The sequence below is a fragment of the Cetorhinus maximus genome, unplaced genomic scaffold, assembly GCF_964194155.1.
Source record: "Cetorhinus maximus unplaced genomic scaffold, sCetMax3.hap1.1 HAP1_SCAFFOLD_4296, whole genome shotgun sequence".
NCBI lineage: Eukaryota > Metazoa > Chordata > Chondrichthyes > Lamniformes > Cetorhinidae > Cetorhinus > Cetorhinus maximus.
Genome location: NW_027600200.1, coordinates 1 through 17,378, shown reverse-complemented (window position 1 = coordinate 17,378; position 17,378 = coordinate 1). Strand labels below are relative to the sequence as shown.

General features: G+C 61.3%; 1 protein-coding gene across 1 annotated transcript; it reads right to left on the bottom strand.

Annotated features, from left to right (window-relative positions):
* Positions 1–118: 118 nt before the first annotated feature.
* Positions 119–17,016, bottom strand: LOC144678444 (low-density lipoprotein receptor-related protein 1-like; the record flags this gene model as incomplete). The annotated part of the gene is made up of 8 exons (XM_078538222.1): positions 119–555; positions 1,511–1,655; positions 6,204–6,297; positions 7,642–7,706; positions 9,878–9,982; positions 13,169–13,340; positions 15,090–15,251; positions 16,843–17,016. Coding segments are annotated over 8 exons (1,058 nt in total), but the record flags the coding sequence as incomplete, so codon positions are not given.
* Positions 17,017–17,378: the final 362 nt, after the last annotated feature.

The following is a 17,378-nucleotide window of genomic DNA, read 5'->3' as shown; positions in this document are numbered from 1 at the left end:
ATTAGCTTGGGGGAGGGGGCCCCCATTGTACAAACTCCCGGCAGGACTACTGTGAAATGTGAGGCTGGAGGTAGTAGCGATGAGAGACTTCCTTCTTCTTATTATTATTTTTTTTTAAAAAAAAACAAAGAAAATAATATATATTTAATACTGTAATCACACAGGAGAGTAGTCCTTCAGATTGTACAGTTATACAGTGCTCGGTTTCTGCTCATGTTATTCCTTCAATAAAACCCCCTGCCCCTTCCTCCCCCCCACCCCTCCCAAGACACCGGAGACCCCCTCCCTCACGTTCCCTCAGCAAAACCCACCCCCCACCACCCCCACCCCCATCCCCACCCATCCAAAAAAAAAACCCACCCCCACCCCCCCAAACAAAGGGGCAGCAGAGTGTTGCTGGGCGGCTTGGGAGCCCTAGGCCATGGGGTCGCACATTTCGTCGTCTCCGCTGGCAGACAGGAGTTCCTTGTTCTCGTCGGTGCTGGTCAGTGAGTTGCGGCTCCTGTGAGCCCCCATGTACAGCGTGGCGTAGACCGGGTTGGTGAAGTTGGTGGGCTGTGGTGGGGGGGGCAGGAATGGACACAGAGGCAGCGGTGGGCGGGGAGGGAGGGAGGGAGGGGGGAGGAGGGAGGGAGGGAGGAGAGAGAGAGGGAAGGAGAGACAGAGAGAATGAGGAAATCAGTGAAATCGATTTCATTACAAACCTTCAAACGAGTCAATGAATCGATCTCTTCTCAATGCTCAAAGCGCCAGGTCACAGTGAGAATGTCGGAGACACGGCAGCCGATTGCGGACAAGCTAACACACAGCAACGTGACACTGGTCACAGCGCTCCCTCGGCGCTGACCCTCCGACCGTGCAGCGCTCCCTCGGCGCTGACCCTCCCACAGCGCGGCGCTCCCTCAGCGCTGACCCTCCGACAGCGCGGCGCTCCCTCAGCGCTGACCCTCCGACAGTGTGGCGCTCCCTCAGCGCTGACCCTCCGACAGTGCGGCTCTCCCTCAGCACTGACCCCCCGACAGTGCGGCGCTCCCTCAGCACTGACCCTCCCACAGTGCGGCGCTCCCTCAGCACTGACCCTCCCACAGTGCGGCGCTCCCTCAGCGCTGACCCTCCGACAGTGCGGCGCTCCCTCAGCACTGACCCCCCGACAGTGCGGTGCCCTCTCAGCGCTGACCCTCCGACAGCGCGGCTCTCCCTGAGCACTGACCCTCCGACAGTGCGGTGCTCCCTTAGTGCTGACCCTCCGACAGTGCGGCGCTCCCTCAGCACTGACCCTCCGACAGTGCGGCGCTCCCTCAGCACTGACCCTCCGACAGTGCGGCGCTCCCTCAGCACTGACCCTCCGACAGTGCGGCTCTCCCTCAGCACTGACCCTCCGACAGCCCAGGGCTCCCTCAGCACTGACATCTGAAAACGTCAACCTGGAATTTCGTCTGGGGATCAGACCCCCAGAGCTCCGACTCTGAGTGTGAGAGACGAGATAGCCATGCAGAGATTGTGGCCTTACCTTGTCAGGATCTAAGGTGTAGTCCGCGTCTAGCAGCTCCCCAGCTCCCTCATCTGGCTCGGCCTCATACATGTTGTAGGTTGGGTTCCCTATCTCTACATTCATCATGCCGTTTGTCATCCGTTGATGTTGGAAACCTTTCGCGCTGAAACACAAACACATGGAGCATTAAGGAAACAACACCGTCCAGACTTGCTGAATACCCCTCATTTCTGGGATATGCGCTCCCTCAGCACTGACCCTCCGACAGTGCGGCGCTCCCTCGGCGCTGACCCTCCCACAGTGCGGCGCTCCCTCGGCGCTGACCCTCCCACAGTGCGGCGCTCCCTCGGCGCTGACCCTCCCACAGTGCGGCGCTCCCTCAGCACTGACCCTCCCACAGTGCGGCGCTCCCTCAGCACTGACCCTCTGACAGTGCAGGGCTCCCTCAGCACTGACCCTCCGAGAGTGCGGCGCTCCCTCAGCACTGACCCTCCGACAGTGCGGCTCTCCCTCGGCGCTGACCCTCCCTCAGCGTGGCGCTCCCTCAGCACTGACTCTCCGACAGTGCGGCGCTCCCTCAGCACTGACCCTCCGACAGTGCGGCGCTCCCTCAGCGCTGACCCTCCGACAGTGCGGCGCTCCCTCAGCACTGACCCTCCGACAGTGCGGCGCTCCCTCAGCGCTGACCCTCCGGCAGTTACTTGGGTCAGGAATACCTGGTGCGGTCGGAGTGTACAAGGGGCACCTCGACATCACTGGCACCTACAGCTCGCCGGTCACAGACTGACCTCCACGCGGCAAACTCAGGGGGACGCTGCCTGACAACAACACACCAGGAAGGGAAGCAGGAGGCCATCTCGTACCCCCCTCTCTCCGATCTCCACTCCGTCCCCTTCACTCCGAGGAGAACGGGCCCCAGCTTCTCCAACCCCCCACCTCGGAACTAAAACCCCCTTCCCCCTGGCACTCTCTAGACCTGTGTCACTGAGTCTGTCTTGCCCTTTCCCTGTGTCTTGTGCCAAGACGGATCGGCCTACGCTTGTCCGCATTAGACAGCATCTGCCGCTCGCTCGCCCATGTCTGCAGCACACGCGGCCGGACAAGACAGATCACAGGAAACAGGGGACGACCATTCGGCCCATCGAGCCTGCTCCACCGCCCAAATACTGCCATGGCTGATCTTGGGCTGTGTCTCCACTTCCCCGCCCTCCTCCCTCTATCCCTCGATCGCCCGAGACGCCAAGAATCTGTCTATCTTAGCCTTAAATGTCTTCACTGATGGGGCGTCCACAACCCTCTGAGTTCCACAGATTCTCAGCCCTCCTCATCTCAAGTCCTAAACGACCGGCCCCTTATCCTGAGACTGTGTCTCCCCACCACACTCCGTGTTTTATATTCCCCCCCCACCCCCTGACCAGCGGGAACGATCTCTCAGCGTCCACCCCGGTCAAACCCCCTTCAGGATCTTGTAGGTTTCGATGGGATCGCCTCTCGTTCTTCCAAACTCCGGGGAATATCGGACCAGTTGACTCAGCCCCCTCATCACCGGACACCCCAACCCCCAACCCGCCTCATCCCCAAGGGACCAATCTAGTGACCCTTCACTGCACCGTCTCCAACGCGAGTCTGTCCTTCCTTAAGTGCGGAGACCAAAACTGTTCACACTGCTCCAGATGTGGTCTCAGCGACACCCTGTACAACTGGAGTCAGACTCCTTTATTCCTGCTCTCCAATCCCCTGGCAATAAAACGCCAACAAGTAGATAAATCTCCCAGGCAGTTTTCTGCATCGAATACATTGCTAAGACAGGAAGCCTGGTCTCGGAGAAGCCTTTCGTATTTACAATTCAGGCTGCACACCATCGGCAAGGGGCTAGGATAATAAATTCAGCACTCAAGGTCTCCGTGGGGCGATCGAGTCTAGAATAGATATCACTCTGCCAAGCAGGAACGGATGAGAATATATCACAGGATGGAATAATTAGGAGCTGCCTGGTAAAAATATAACTGTGTAAATTTGTGCAAGATTGACAGGGAAATGTGACTGATCACAGGTCCCGTGGCTCAGTGGGCAGCTCAGTCTCTCGTCCCCGCGCGCCGGGCAGGTATCAAACTCCCACTCGAGGCACGAGAACACCATAACCGAGGCAGAGTGTCCGAGCGTCAGGGCTGAGGGAGCGCCGCACTGTCGGAGGGTCAGCGCTGAGGGAGCGCCGCACTGTCGGAGGGTCAGCGCCGAGGGAGCGCCGCACTGTCGGAGGGTCAGTGCTGAGGGAGCGCTGTACTGTCGGAGGGTCAGCGCCGAGGGAACGCCGCACTGTCGGAGGGTCGGCGCCGAGGGAGCGCCGCACTGTCGGAGGGTCAGCGCTGAGGGAGCGCCGCACTGTCGGAGGGTCAGCGCTGAGGGAGCGCCGCACTGTCGGAGGGTCGGCGCTGAGGGAGCGCCGCACTGTCGGAGGGTCAGTGCAGAGGGAGCGCCGCACTGTCGGAGGGTCGGCGCTGAGGGAGTGCCGCACTGTCGGAGGGTCAGCGCTGAGGGAGCGCCGCACTGTCGGAGGGTCAGTGCTGCAATTGCTAAGTGCATGAATATTCTAATCGAGTAGGAACAGAGAATAGGTCTGGGGTGGGAGGCGGGTAGAGGGTCCAGAACTCGGGGGCCATCGATACAAGATGGTCACTAATAAATCCAATCGGGGGAATTCAGGAGAAACTTCTTTACTCAGAGAGAAGGGGAGAATGTGGGACTCGCTCCCGCGGGGAGAATGTGGGACTCGCTCCCGCGGGGAGAATGTGGGACTCGCTCCCACGGGGAGAATGTGGGACTCGCTCCCACGGGGAGAATGTGGGACTCGCTCCCACGGGGAGAATGTGGGACTCGCTCCCACGGGGAGAATGTGGGACTCGCTCCCACGGGGAGAATGTGGGACTCGCTCCCACGGGGAGAATGTGGGACTCGCTCCCACGGGGAGAATGTGGGACTCGCTCCCACGGGGAGAATGTGGGACTCGCTCCCACGGGGAGAATGTGGGACTCGCTCCCACGGGGAGAATGTGGGACTCGCTCCCACGGGGAGAATGTGGGACTCGCTCCCACGGGGAGAATGTGGGACTCGCTCCCACGGGGAGAATGTGGGACTCGCTCCCACGGGGAGAATGTGGGACTCGCTCCCACGGGGAGAATGTGGGACTCGCTCCCACGGGGAGAATGTGGGACTCGCTCCCACGGGGAGAATGTGGGACTCGCTCCCACGGGGAGAATGTGGGACTCGCTCCCACGGGGAGAATGTGGGACTCGCTCCCACGGGGAGAATGTGGGACTCGCTCCCACGGGGAGAATGTGGGACTCGCTCCCACGGGGAGAATGTGGGACTCGCTCCCACGGGGAGAATGTGGGACTCGCTCCCACGGGGAGAATGTGGGACTCGCTCCCACGGGGAGAATGTGGGACTCGCTCCCACGGGGAGAATGTGGGACTCGCTCCCACGGGGAGAATGTGGGACTCGCTCCCACGGGGAGAATGTGGGACTCGCTCCCACGGGGAGAATGTGGGACTCGCTCCCACGGGGAGAATGTGGGACTCGCTCCCACGGGGAGAATGTGGGACTCGCTCCCACGGGGAGAATGTGGGACTCGCTCCCACGGGGAGAATGTGGGACTCGCTCCCACGGGGAGAATGTGGGACTCGCTCCCACGGGGAGAATGTGGGACTCGCTCCCACGGGGAGAATGTGGGACTCGCTCCCACGGGGAGAATGTGGGACTCGCTCCCACGGGGAGAATGTGGGACTCGCTCCCACGGGGAGAATGTGGGACTCGCTCCCACGGGGAGAATGTGGGACTCGCTCCCACGGGGAGAATGTGGGACTCGCTCCCACGGGGAGAATGTGGGACTCGCTCCCACGGGGAGAATGTGGGACTCGCTCCCACGGGGAGAATGTGGGACTCGCTCCCACGGGGAGAATGTGGGACTCGCTCCCACGGGGAGTGGGGAGAATGTGGGACTCGCTCCCACGGGGAGAATGTGGGACTCGCTCCCACGGGGAGAATGTGGGACTCGCTCCCACGGGGAGAATGTGGGACTCGCTCCCACGGGGAGAATGTGGGACTCGCTCCCACGGGGAGTGGGGAGAATGTGGGACTCGCTCCCACGGGGAGTGGGGGAGAATGTGGGACTCGCTCCCACGGGGAGCGGGGAGAATGTGGGACTCGCTCCCACGGGGAGTGGGGAGAATGTGGGACTCGTTCCCACGGGGAGTGGGGGAGAATGTGGGACTCGCTCCCGCGGGGAGTGGGGGAGAATGTGGGACTCGCTCCCGCGGGGAGAATGTGGGACTCGCTCCCACGGGGAGCGGGGAGAATGTGGGACTCGCTCCCACGGGGAGTGGCGGAGAATGTGGGACTCGCTCCCACGGGGAGTGGGGAGAATGTGGGACTCGCTCCCACGGGGAGTGGGGGAGAATGTGGGACTCGCTCCCACGGGGAGTGGGGGAGAATGTGGGACTCGGTCCCACGGGGAGTGGTCGAGGTGAATAGCGTCGATGTATTGAAGCGGGGGGGAGAAGCTGGATAAACACACGAGGGAGAAAGGAATAGAAGGATAGGGTGATGGGGGGAGAGATATGAATTGGGGCAGGAGTGGGGGAGCAGGAACACGGGCTCGGACGTTAGGGACGGTTTCTTTGATCTACAATCGACGCGATTCTTTCACACTTACCCTCGTGTACGTCTCTTGTACCAACATATCCCACCGATCGTCAGGAGAATGAACAGGAGCAGTATAATTATTGGCACAATTATCGACGTCGTTTCTGGAATTAGGAAACAGATCGAGGAGCAATTGTTAATCAGGTCAAGGCAGGGAGGCAGCGCGCCCGGTCACTTCACTCCACTGACCACGTTTATCAGTGTCAGAACCACCACCCACCAGAGGGGACCATTCAGCCCATCGGTTGGCATCCCATCCACTAACTCTCTCTCTCTCTCTCTCTCACCACCAATGCAGCTCCAACAACACTCAAGGGCACAAGTCAGGAGTGTGATGGGACACTCCCCACTTGCCTGGATGAGTGCGGCTCCCACAACACTCGAGAAGCTCGACACCGTCCAGGACAAAGCAGCCCCCGCTCGATGGGGCACCCCATCCACCAACATTCACTCCCTCCACCACCACCACCGACGCACAGGGGCAGCAGTGTGTGTACCATCTACAAGATGCACTGCAGCAACTCGCCGAGGGCTCCTTCGACAGCGCCGCCCAAACCCACCACCTCTACCATCTAGAAGGACGAGGGCAGCAGACACACGGGGAACACCACCACCTGCAAGTTCCCCCTCCCGAGCCACTCACCATCCCGACTTGGGAATATATCGGCCGTTCCTTCACTGTCGCCGGGTCACAATCCTGGATTGTGCCGCCGTGGGTGTACCTACACCACACGGGACAAAATCCTGGAACTCCCTCCCTAACAGCGCCGTGGGTGTACCTACACCACACGGGACAAAATCCTGGAACTTCCTCCCTAACAGCGCCGTGGGTGTACCTACACCACACGGACAAAATCCTGGAACTCCCTCCCTAACAGCGCCGTGGGTGTACCTACACCACACGGACAAAATCCTGGAACTCCCTAACAGCGCTGTGGGTGTACCTACACACACGGACAAAATCCTGGAACTCCCTCCCTAACAGCGCTGTGGGTGTACCTACACCACACGGGACAAAATCCTGGAACTCCCTCCCTAACAGCGCCGTGGGTGTACCTACACCACACGGGGACAAAATCCTGGAACTCCCTCCCTAACAGCGCCGTGGGTGTACCTACACCACACGGGACAAAATCCTGGAACTCCCTCCATAACAGCGCCGTGGGTGTACCTACACCACACGGACAAAATCCTGGAACTCCCTCCCTAACAGCGCTGTGGGTGTACCTACACCACACACGGGGACTGCAGCCGTTCAAGAAGGCGGCTCACCCCCCACCTTCTCAAGGGGGCAATTAGAGATGGGCAACAAACACTGACCCAGCCCAGCCAGCAACGCCCACGTACCACGAACGGTTAAATAAACCCCCCGCCCCAAGGGCAGGTTGAGGAGACTGTGGCCCAAGGGGAAAGGAGGCAGAGCGGGACATGAGGAAAGCAGTACTTACTACCAGCCATGGATGGTTGTGCTTCCAAGACATCGCACTGTGCTCCTGTCCAACCAGCGACACACCTGAAACACAGAAGGCAAGACCGTTAAACAGAGGCTCTCAGGAGACGTCACACCGAGGGTGCAGGGGCAGGGACCAGGGGAGGTGTGGAGCTACCGAGGGAGCTCTACCCACCCAGCCACCTCCACCAGAAACTCAGGAAACCGACGGGCAAGGACGCAGTCAGCCCATCACCCCCTGCGCGAACCCTTAGGACGCAGGGAGGTCCAGTCCGATCCCTCCTCGCCGGGGCTCCGGTCCGCAGCCCCTGTGGGTTCCCACACTCAGCAGAATGCGCATTAACGTGGGAGCAAGGAGCAGCAGGAGTGGAGCTGGAGGCCACTCGGCCCCTCGATCGTGGCTGATCTGATGGTAACCCGAAAACTGCATCCCACCCACCCCCCCGATAACCCATCGCCCCCCCCCACCCCTTGTCCATCAGGAATCCATCCACCTCGGCCTTAAAAACATTCAGAGTCTCTGCTTCCACCGCCTTTCGAGGAAGAGAGTTCCAGAGACTCACCCGCCCCCCCTCGGAGAGAGAAAACATTTCTCCTCGTCTCCGTCCTAAATGGGCCACCCACTTATTTTTAAACAGTGACCCCCCCCTCGTTCTAGATTCTCCCACAAGAGGAAACATCCTCTCCACATCCCCCCCTGTCGAGACCCCCCCCTCAGGATCTTATAGGTTTCGATCGAGTCGCCTCTCCCTCTTCTAAACTCCAGCGGATACAAACCCAGCCTGTCCGACCTCTCCTCATAAGACAACCCGCCCGTTCCAGGTGTTAGTCTGGTTCAACCTTCTCTGAACAGCTTCCAACGCATTTACATCCTCCCTTAAATAAGGGGACCAGCGGCGTACACAGTACTCCAGATGTGGTCTCACCAATTCCCTGTACAACTGAAGCATAACCTCCTTACTTTTGTCATCAACTCCCCTCCCAATAAACAATAACATCCTATTAGTTTTCCCAATTATCTGCTGTACCTGCATTACTAACCTTTTGTGATTCATGCACTAGGACACCCAGATCCCTCTGCGCCTCAGAGCTCTGCGATCTCTCACCATTTAGACAATAAGCTTCTCTTTTCGTTCCTCCGGCCAAAATGGACATTTTCCCCCATAAATAATCCATTTGCCCGGTCTTTGCCCCGCTCGCTTGACCCACCTACAATCCCTTTGTAGCCTCCTCGCATCTTACCATCCTGCCCACCTTCGTGTTTTCAGGGGACCCTGTCCTCCAATGTGACGAGGGTTCCTTCGTGGTCCGGCACCCCCCTTCAGCCGGTAAGCCCCAGATCCCCACCGCCCTCTGGGTTAAAAAGTTACTCGACTGCCTCCCCCACCCCCAGTTCCGGCCTCGCTCTCCGGGCGGTGGGGTCGCTCCTCCGCCATCTTAGCTTCTAACTTGCTCACGGGTTGGTGGACATCGCGGGGCGAGGCCTGGCTTTTGTCGCCCCCTCTCCAACTACCCCCCCACCCCCACCCCCCCACCAACACCAGCGGCCGTGGTGGGGATTTGAACCCCGTGTCCCCACCCCAGGCAGGCGACTAGCCCAGTGACAAAACCACCGCACCACCACCTCACCCCGTCTGGCCACCTTCAGGGTTGTGGGGGGGGCGCACGCTCTGAGGTCGCTCTGTTCCCCCGGCAGCGCTCAGTGACCTATCGTTCATAGTGGGCTCAGGGGGGTGGGGGTTGACGCTTCTGGGGAATGGCCTCCACACCCTCTCCCAGGGCCCCCCTGGTGTCCCCTCTTAAAGTGAGAGGGGGCCCAGAGTTAGGCCTGAACCGCGTCCTCGACACCTTCAAACCAGCAACACAGCTACTCTGCGGCCAGACAGTACGTCAGGAATGGGAGGAGGCCATTCAGCCCCTCCTCCTCCTCCTCGAGCCTGTTACACAGGAACAGGAGGAGGCCATTCGGCCCCCAACCTCCTCCTCGAGCCTGTTACACAGGAACAGGAGGAGGCCATTCGGCCCCCAACCTCCTCCTCGAGCCTGTTACACAGGAACAGGAGGAGGCCATTCGGCCCCCAACCTCCTCCTCGAGCCTGTTACACAGGAACAGGAGGAGGCCATTCAGCCCCTCCTCGAGCCTGTTACACAGGAACAGGAGGAGGCCCATTCAGTGTATTTTTTTTAAAAACATTACAACCGGGAGGCAGGATTCATTCTAAAAGGTTGCTCACCTGCACTCGGGCATCTCGGTTCTCTCGTTCATCTCACAGGCGCCGTTATTCTGGCAATACCCGTCGCAGGTCAGGCAGCTCGGGCCTATTCTGCCATTCGTGCAGCTGTGTTAGGAAGTGGGGTGGTGGGGGGGTGGGTGGGGGGAGGGAATACGATAATACACAGGTAAGACTCCCGGACTGAAGCCGCCGCGCTACACTCCAACAACCCCACACCCACCCTGGCACCCCCAACCCTCATCAGCGGCAACCTCACAGCAAGGGCAAGTGGGAGGGGGGCAGGGGGAGGGGGGGTGGGGTCACAGTCTCTGGGTAAGAGCTCGGCCATTTCGGACTGAAACGGGGTGAAATTTCCTCACTCGGGCGGTGCGGGTGACTCTTTGGAATTCTCTACCCCGGTGGATGCCCCGTTGACGAGTATATCCGGGACTGTGGCAGCGATAAGATTTTCGGGCAGTAAGGAGATTGAGGGACAGGGCGGGGAACGTGGAGTCGGGGTAGGAGATTAGTCATTATCTTACTGGATGGGGGTAGCAGGATTGAGGGGCTGAGTGACTGCCTCCTGCTAAGATTTATTTACCTTTATTCTTTTCACGGGATGTGGGCCCAGCATTTATTGCCCATCCCTAATTGCCCCTTGAGAAGGTGGTGGGGGGTGAGCCGCCTTCTTGAGCCACTGCAGTCCCCGTGTGGTGTAGGTACACCCACGGCGCTGTTAGGGAGTTCCAGGATTTTGACCGTGGTGTAGGTACACCCACAGCGCTGTTAGGGAGGGAGTTCCAGGATTTTGACCCAGCGACAGTGAAGGAACGGCCGATTATATTCCCAAGTCAGGATGGTGAGTGGCTCGGGAGGGGAACTTGCAGGTGGTGGTGTTCCCCATGTGTCTGCTGCCCTCGTCCTTCTAGATGGTAGAGGTCGTGGGTTTGGGCGGCGCTGTCGAAGGAGCCCTTGGCGAGTTGCTGCAGTGCATCTTGTAGATGGTACACACACTGCTGCCCCTGTGCGTCGGTGGTGGTGGTGGAGGGAGTGAATGTTGGTGGATGGGGTGCCCCATCGAGCGGGGGCTGCCTTGTCCTGGACGGTGTCGAGCTTCTCGAGTGTTGTGGGAGCCGCACTCATCCAGGTAAGTGTGGAGTGTCCCATCACACTCCTGACTTGTGCCTTGTTGATGGTGGACAGGATTTGGGTGGGGGGGAGTCAGGAGGTGAGTGACTCTCCGCAGGGATTCCCAGCCTCTGACCTGCTCTTGTAGCCACAGTATTTATAAGGCTTGTCCCAGTTCAGTTTCTGGTCAATGGTAACCCCCAGGATGTTGATAGTGGGGGGGATTCAGTGATGGTGATGCCCTTGAATGTCAAGGGGGCGATGGTTAGAGTCTCTCTTGTTGGAGATGGTCATTGCCTGGCACTTGTGTGGTACGAATGTCACTGATGTGCTTATCCTGAGATTGAGAGGGGATCTGTAATAAAAGGCTTTTTTCAAAAACCTTCCTTCAAACATTCAGGGTGTCAAACCTGACGAGTGGAACAGGCTCGAGGAGCTGAAAAGCGACAGACCGAACAGGTTGGGGTTCTTTTCTCTAGAAAAGAGAAGGCTGAGGGGGTGACCTGATCGAGGTCTTTAAGATCATGACGAGGTTTCGATCGGGGAGACGCAGAGAAGGTGTTTCTACTTGTGTGGGGTGGAGGGTTGGGGGACAGGGACCAGAACTCGGGGGCCATCGATATAAGGCAGTCACTAATAAATCCAATCGGGGGAATTCAGGAGAAACTTCTTTACCCAGAGAGCGGGGAGAATGTGGGACTCGCTCCCACGGGGAGTGGGGGAGAATGTGGGACTCGCTCCCACGGGGAGTGGGGGAGAATGTGGGGACTCGCTCCCACGGGGAGTGGGGGAGAATGTGGGACTTGCTCCCACGGGGAGTGGGGGAGAATGTGGGACTCGTTCCCACGGGGAGCGGGGAGAATGTGGGACTCGCTCCCACGGGGAGAATGTGGGACTCGCTCCCACGGGGAGAATGTGGGACTCGCTCCTGCGGGGAGAATGTGGGACTCGCTCCCACGGGGAGTGGGGGAGAATGTGGGACTTGCTCCCACGGGGAGTGGGGGAGAATGTGGGACTCGTTCCCACGGGGAGCGGGGAGAATGTGGGACTCGCTCCCACGGGGAGAATGTGGGACTCGCTCCTGCGGGGAGAATGTGGGACTCGCTCCCACGGGGAGTGGGGAGAATGTGGGACTCGCTCCCACGGGGAGTGGGGAGAATGTGGGACTCGCTCCCACGGGGAGTGGGGGAGAATGTGGGACTCGCTCCCACGGGGAGTGGGGGAGAATGTGGGACTCGTTCCCACGGGGAGAATGTGGGACTCGCTCCTGCGGGGAGAATGTGGGACTTGCTCCCACGGGGAGTGGGGGAGAATGTGGGACTCGCTCCCACGGGGAGAATGTGGGACTCGCTCCCGCGGGGAGCGGGGAGAATGTGGGACTCGCTCCCACGGGGAGTGGGGGAGAATGTGGGACTCGCTCCCACGGGGAGAATGTGGGACTCGCTCCCGCGGGGAGCGGGGAGAATGTGGGACTCGCTCCCACGGGGAGCGGGGGAGAATGTGGGACTCGCTCCCACGGGGAGCGGGGAGAATGTGGGACTCGCTCCCACGGGGAGTGGGGGAGAATGTGGGACTCGCTCCCACGGGGAGTGGGGGAGAATGTGGGACTCGCTCCCACGGGGAGTGGGGAGAATGTGGGACTCGCTCCCACGGGGAGTGGGGGAGAATGTGGGACTCGCTCCCACGAGGAGCGGGGAGAATGTGGGACTCGCTCCCACGGGGAGTGGGGAGAATGTGGGACTCACTCCCACGGGGAGCGGGGAGAATGTGGGACTCGCTCCCACGGGGAGTGGGGAGAATGTGGGACTCGCTCCCACGGGGAGTGGGGGAGAATGTGGGACTCACTCCCACGGGGAGTGGGGAGAATGTGGGACTCGCTCCCACGGGGAGTGGGGGAGAATGTGGGACTCGCTCCCACGGGGAGTGGGGAGAATGTGGGACTCGCTCCCACGGGGAGTGGGGGAGAATGTGGACTCGCTCCCACGGGGAGTGGGGAGAATGTGGGACTCGCTCCCGCGGGGAGTGGTCGAGGTGAATAGCGTCGATGTGTTGACTCAGCTGCAGGGACAGGGAGGCGGAGGGTGGTCAGGGTGAGGAGAGGAGGGGGAGGCCTTGTTGACTCTCTCTCCCCGGGAACAGGTCGGTCTGACAGGGGGGTGCACGGGGCTCGGAGGCTGGCCTTACTTGCAGACAACGCCGCCATTGTCGGTGACCGAGCAGGGTCCGCCCTTGCAGCGGTCACATTTGTCCTCCTCGCAGCGTCCTCCCTCGTAGCGGGCGGTGCAGACGCACTCCTTAATGTCCTCCTCTGTCAGGCGGCACTTGCCGGAGTTCAGGCAGAGTCCGTCGCACCTCCCTGGAGACAGGAGCAAGGGGGAGGGGGAATGGGGTGAAGTCAAGAGCAGAGAAGGGGGTCAGTGGCCGATGGGTTGAGAGTGAAAATAGAGAGAGAGAGAGAGAGAGAGAGAGAGGCAGAATTCGGAGAGAGCAACGTAAACAAATTCATCGCAGGACCAGTGGGAGGAGAGGCCATTCTGCCCACCGTGCCTGTGCAAGCTCTATCCCCAATGTATCCCTCTCTGAGGGAGCGCCGCCCTGTCGGAGGGTCAGCGCTGAGGGAGCGCCGCACTGTCGGAGGGTCAGCGCTGAGGGAGCGCCACACTGTCGGAGGGTCAGCGCTGAGGGAGCGCCGCACTGTCGGGAGGGTCAGTGCTGAGGGAGCGCCACACTGTCGGAGGGTCAGCGCTGAGGGAGCGCCGCACTGTCGGGAGGGTCAGTGCTGAGGGAGCGCCGCACTGTCGGAGGGTCAGCGCTGAGGGAGAGCCACACTGTCGGAGGGTCAACGCTGAGGGAGAGCCGCACTGTTGGAGGGTCAGTGCTGAGGGAGCACCGCACTGTCGGAGGGTCAGCGCCGGGCTGTCGGAGGGTCAGCGCTGAGGGAGCGCCGCACTGTCGGAGGGTCAGCGCTGAGGGAGCGCCGCACTGTCGGAGGGTCAGCGCTGAGGGAGCGCCGCACTGTCGGAGGGTCAGTGCTGAGGGAGCGCCGCACTGTCGGAGGGTCAGTGCTGAGGGAGCGCCGCACTGTCGGAGGGTCAGCGCCGAGGGAGCGCCGCACTGTCGGAGGGTCAGCGCTGAGGGAGCGCCGCACTGTCGGAGGGTCAGTGCTGAGGGAGTGTGAAGAAGGAATGTGATCTTTTTCCGCCTGGATTGATTTCCACAACAGGCTCATCAGCGATTACATTGTCAACATGGGAGGCAGTTGGGCTGCGTGGTGGAGAGGGGCAGAGTTTGCCTCTGAAGGGTGATCAATGCTGTGGTGTTGGAACAGAGGCAGGAGAAACTCCAGTGCTCCAATCCCAGCAGTGGAGGACGGTGGCCTCTGTTTAACACCTCATCCCGACAGACCAGCCTCATCTGCTCACGCATCTACGGTGATAACAAGACACACGCGAGCAGGGACACACACACACTGCGACACATATACAGACACACACCGAGACACACCCATTCGCACGCAGCGACAGGCACTCGCACGCAGCGACAGGCACTCGCACGCAGCGACAGACGCACACAGCGACTGGCACACATACGCAGAGACAGACGGACAGATGGACACACACACACGAACACAGCAACAGGCACACACAGCGACAGGCACACATACGCACAGAGACAGACGGACACACACACGAACAAGCGACAGGCGCACACACAACACGAACAGGCGACAGGCGCGCACACACAGAGACAGACACGCGCGCACGCACACGTACAGATAGACACACGCCACACACAGAGACAGATACACACACACACACGCACGCACAGAGGCAGGCTGATGCACACAGACACACACACACGCACAGAGACAGACACGCAAAGGCTCAGATGGAAAGACACGCACACACAGAGGCAGGCTGACACACACACAGACACGTGCATGGACAGATAGACACACGCACAGAGGCAGACAGATAGACACACACAGAGACACAGGCACAGGCAGATGGACACACACACCGACATGGACACAGACAGGCTGATTCTCACACAGGCAGACACACACACACACATACAAAGAGACAGCCGAACGGGTGCTACGTACGATATTGACACCGTTCTCCGTCAATGCCTTCAGGACAGCGACAGTTTGGCTGATTGCCCGAGTTCACTGTGCAGGGAACTCCGTTTTTACAGTAATCGTCACACACTTTCTTCCAGCAGTTGGGCCCCGTGAATCCGTTCAGGCATCGGCAGGTTGGCATTCCTACAGCGGGTACAGAGAAAACACTTACCACGTATATAACCAACAACACACAGAGCGCAAACCAGCTCACATCCACCATACGGAGAGCAGGCGACGGGGTGGGTGAGGGCCCAACGAGACAGCGCACAGCACCCAAGCGAGCGCCAGAGAGAGAGAGAGAGAGAGAGAGAGAGGGGGAGAAGGGGGGAGAGAGAGAGAGAGAGAGAGAGGGAGGTATAGAGAGATATAGAGAGAGATAGAGAGATATAGAGAGAAAGATAGAGAGAGAGGGAGTGAGAGTGAGAGTGAGAGAGACGGGGAGAGAGAGAGGGAGAGAGAGGGAGAGACGGGGAGAGAGAGAGGGAGAGCGAGGGAGAGAGAGTGAGTGTAAGCGAGCGCACCCGGCGGGGAGAGGGAGAGAGCGTGCGCGGCGGGGAGAGGGAGAGCGCGCGCGGGGCAGGGAGAAGGAGAGAGCGCGCGCGGCAGGGAGAGGGAGAGAGCGCGCACGGCAGGGAGAGGGAGAGAGAGCGCGCGGCAGGGAGAGGGAGAGCGCGCGTGGGGCAGGGAGAGGGAGAGAGCGCGCAGCAGGGAGAGGGAGAGAGCGCGCGCGGCAGGGAGAGGGAGAGAGCGCGCGCGGCAGGGAGAGGGAGAGAGCGCGCGCGGCAGGGAGAGGGAGAGAGCGCGCGGCAGGGAGAGGGAGAGAGAGCGTGCGCGGCGGGGAGAGAGGTGAGAGCGCGCGGCGGTGAGAGAGGGGTGAGAGCGCGCGGCGGGGGGAGAGAGGTGAGAGCGCGCGGCGGTGAGAGAGGGGTGAGAGCGCGCGGCCGGGAGATGGAGAGAGCGTGCGGCAGGGAGAGGGAGAGAGCGCGCGGCCGGGAGAGGGAGAGAGCGCGCGGCGGGGAGAGAGGGGTGAGAGCGCGCGGCTGGGAGAGGGAGAGAGTGCGCGGCTGGGAGAGGGAGAGAGCGCGCGGCTGGGAGAGGGAGAGAGCGCGCGGCCGGGAGAGGGAGAGAGCGCGCGGCCGGGAGAGGGAGAGAGCGTGCGGCAGGGAGAGGGAGAGAGTGCGCGCGGCGGGGAGAGGGAGAGAGCGCGCGGCCGGGAGAGGGAGAGAGCGCGTGGCTGGGAGAGGGAGAGAGCGCGCGGCAGGGAGAGGGAGAGAGGGCGCGCGGCGGGGAGAGAGGGGTGAGAGCGCGCGGCGGGGAGGGGGAGAGAGCGCGCGCGGCGGGGAGAGGGAGAGAGCGCGCGGCGGGGAGAGGGAGAGAGCGCGTGCGGCGGGGAGAGAGGGGTTGGAGCGCGGGGCAGGGAGAGGGAGAGAGCGCGTGCGGCGGGGAGACAGGGGTGAGAGCGCGCGGCGGGGAGAGAGGGGTGAGAGCGCGCGCGGCGGGGAGAGGGAGAGAGCGCGCGGCCGGGAGAGGGAGAGAGCGCGCGGCCGGGAGAGGGAGAGAGCGCGCGCGGCGGGGAGAGGGAGAGAGCGCGCGCGCCGGGGAGAGGGAGAGAGCGCGCGCGGTGGGGAGAGGGAGAGAGCACGCGCAGGGAGAGGGAGAGAGCACGCACGGCGGGGAAAGGGAGGGAGAGCGCGCGCAGGGAGAGGGAGAGATGATCAGCTGAAGCTCTCACCTGACGGGGAGGCAGTGCAGGTGCCTCCGTTTAGGCAGTAGTCCCGGCACTGGTCAGTCTCGCACCGCTCTCCCGTGTAGCGGGGTTGGCACTTGCACTTGGCCTGGCTCCTCTCGTTCAGGAAGCAGCTCCCTCCGTTCAGGCAGTGCAGGGTACAGGCGCCGACTGTGGGCACTGCAGGGGGCAGGGGAGAGAGAGAGAGAGAGAGAGAGAGAGGCAACGAAACATTACAAAACAGAGCCAGGGGTCAGGGGGAGCGGGCGGGAGGGAGGCTGTGAGGGGCACAGCTGTCTCCCAGCCCCCTCCCTCCCTCACACAAGCGGGTCGCTTACGCGACCCATCGACTCAGGACACAACCAAACCACCCCCTCCGCCACTGCCCACACCCCCAACTCCACCCCACCCGTGTCCCATTCACCATCAATCCCACTCACTGACCCACACAACCCTCCCTATCTCTGTAACCTCCTCCAGCCCCTACAACCCTCCCTAACTCTGTAACCTCCTCCAGCCCCTACGACCCTCCCTATCTCTGT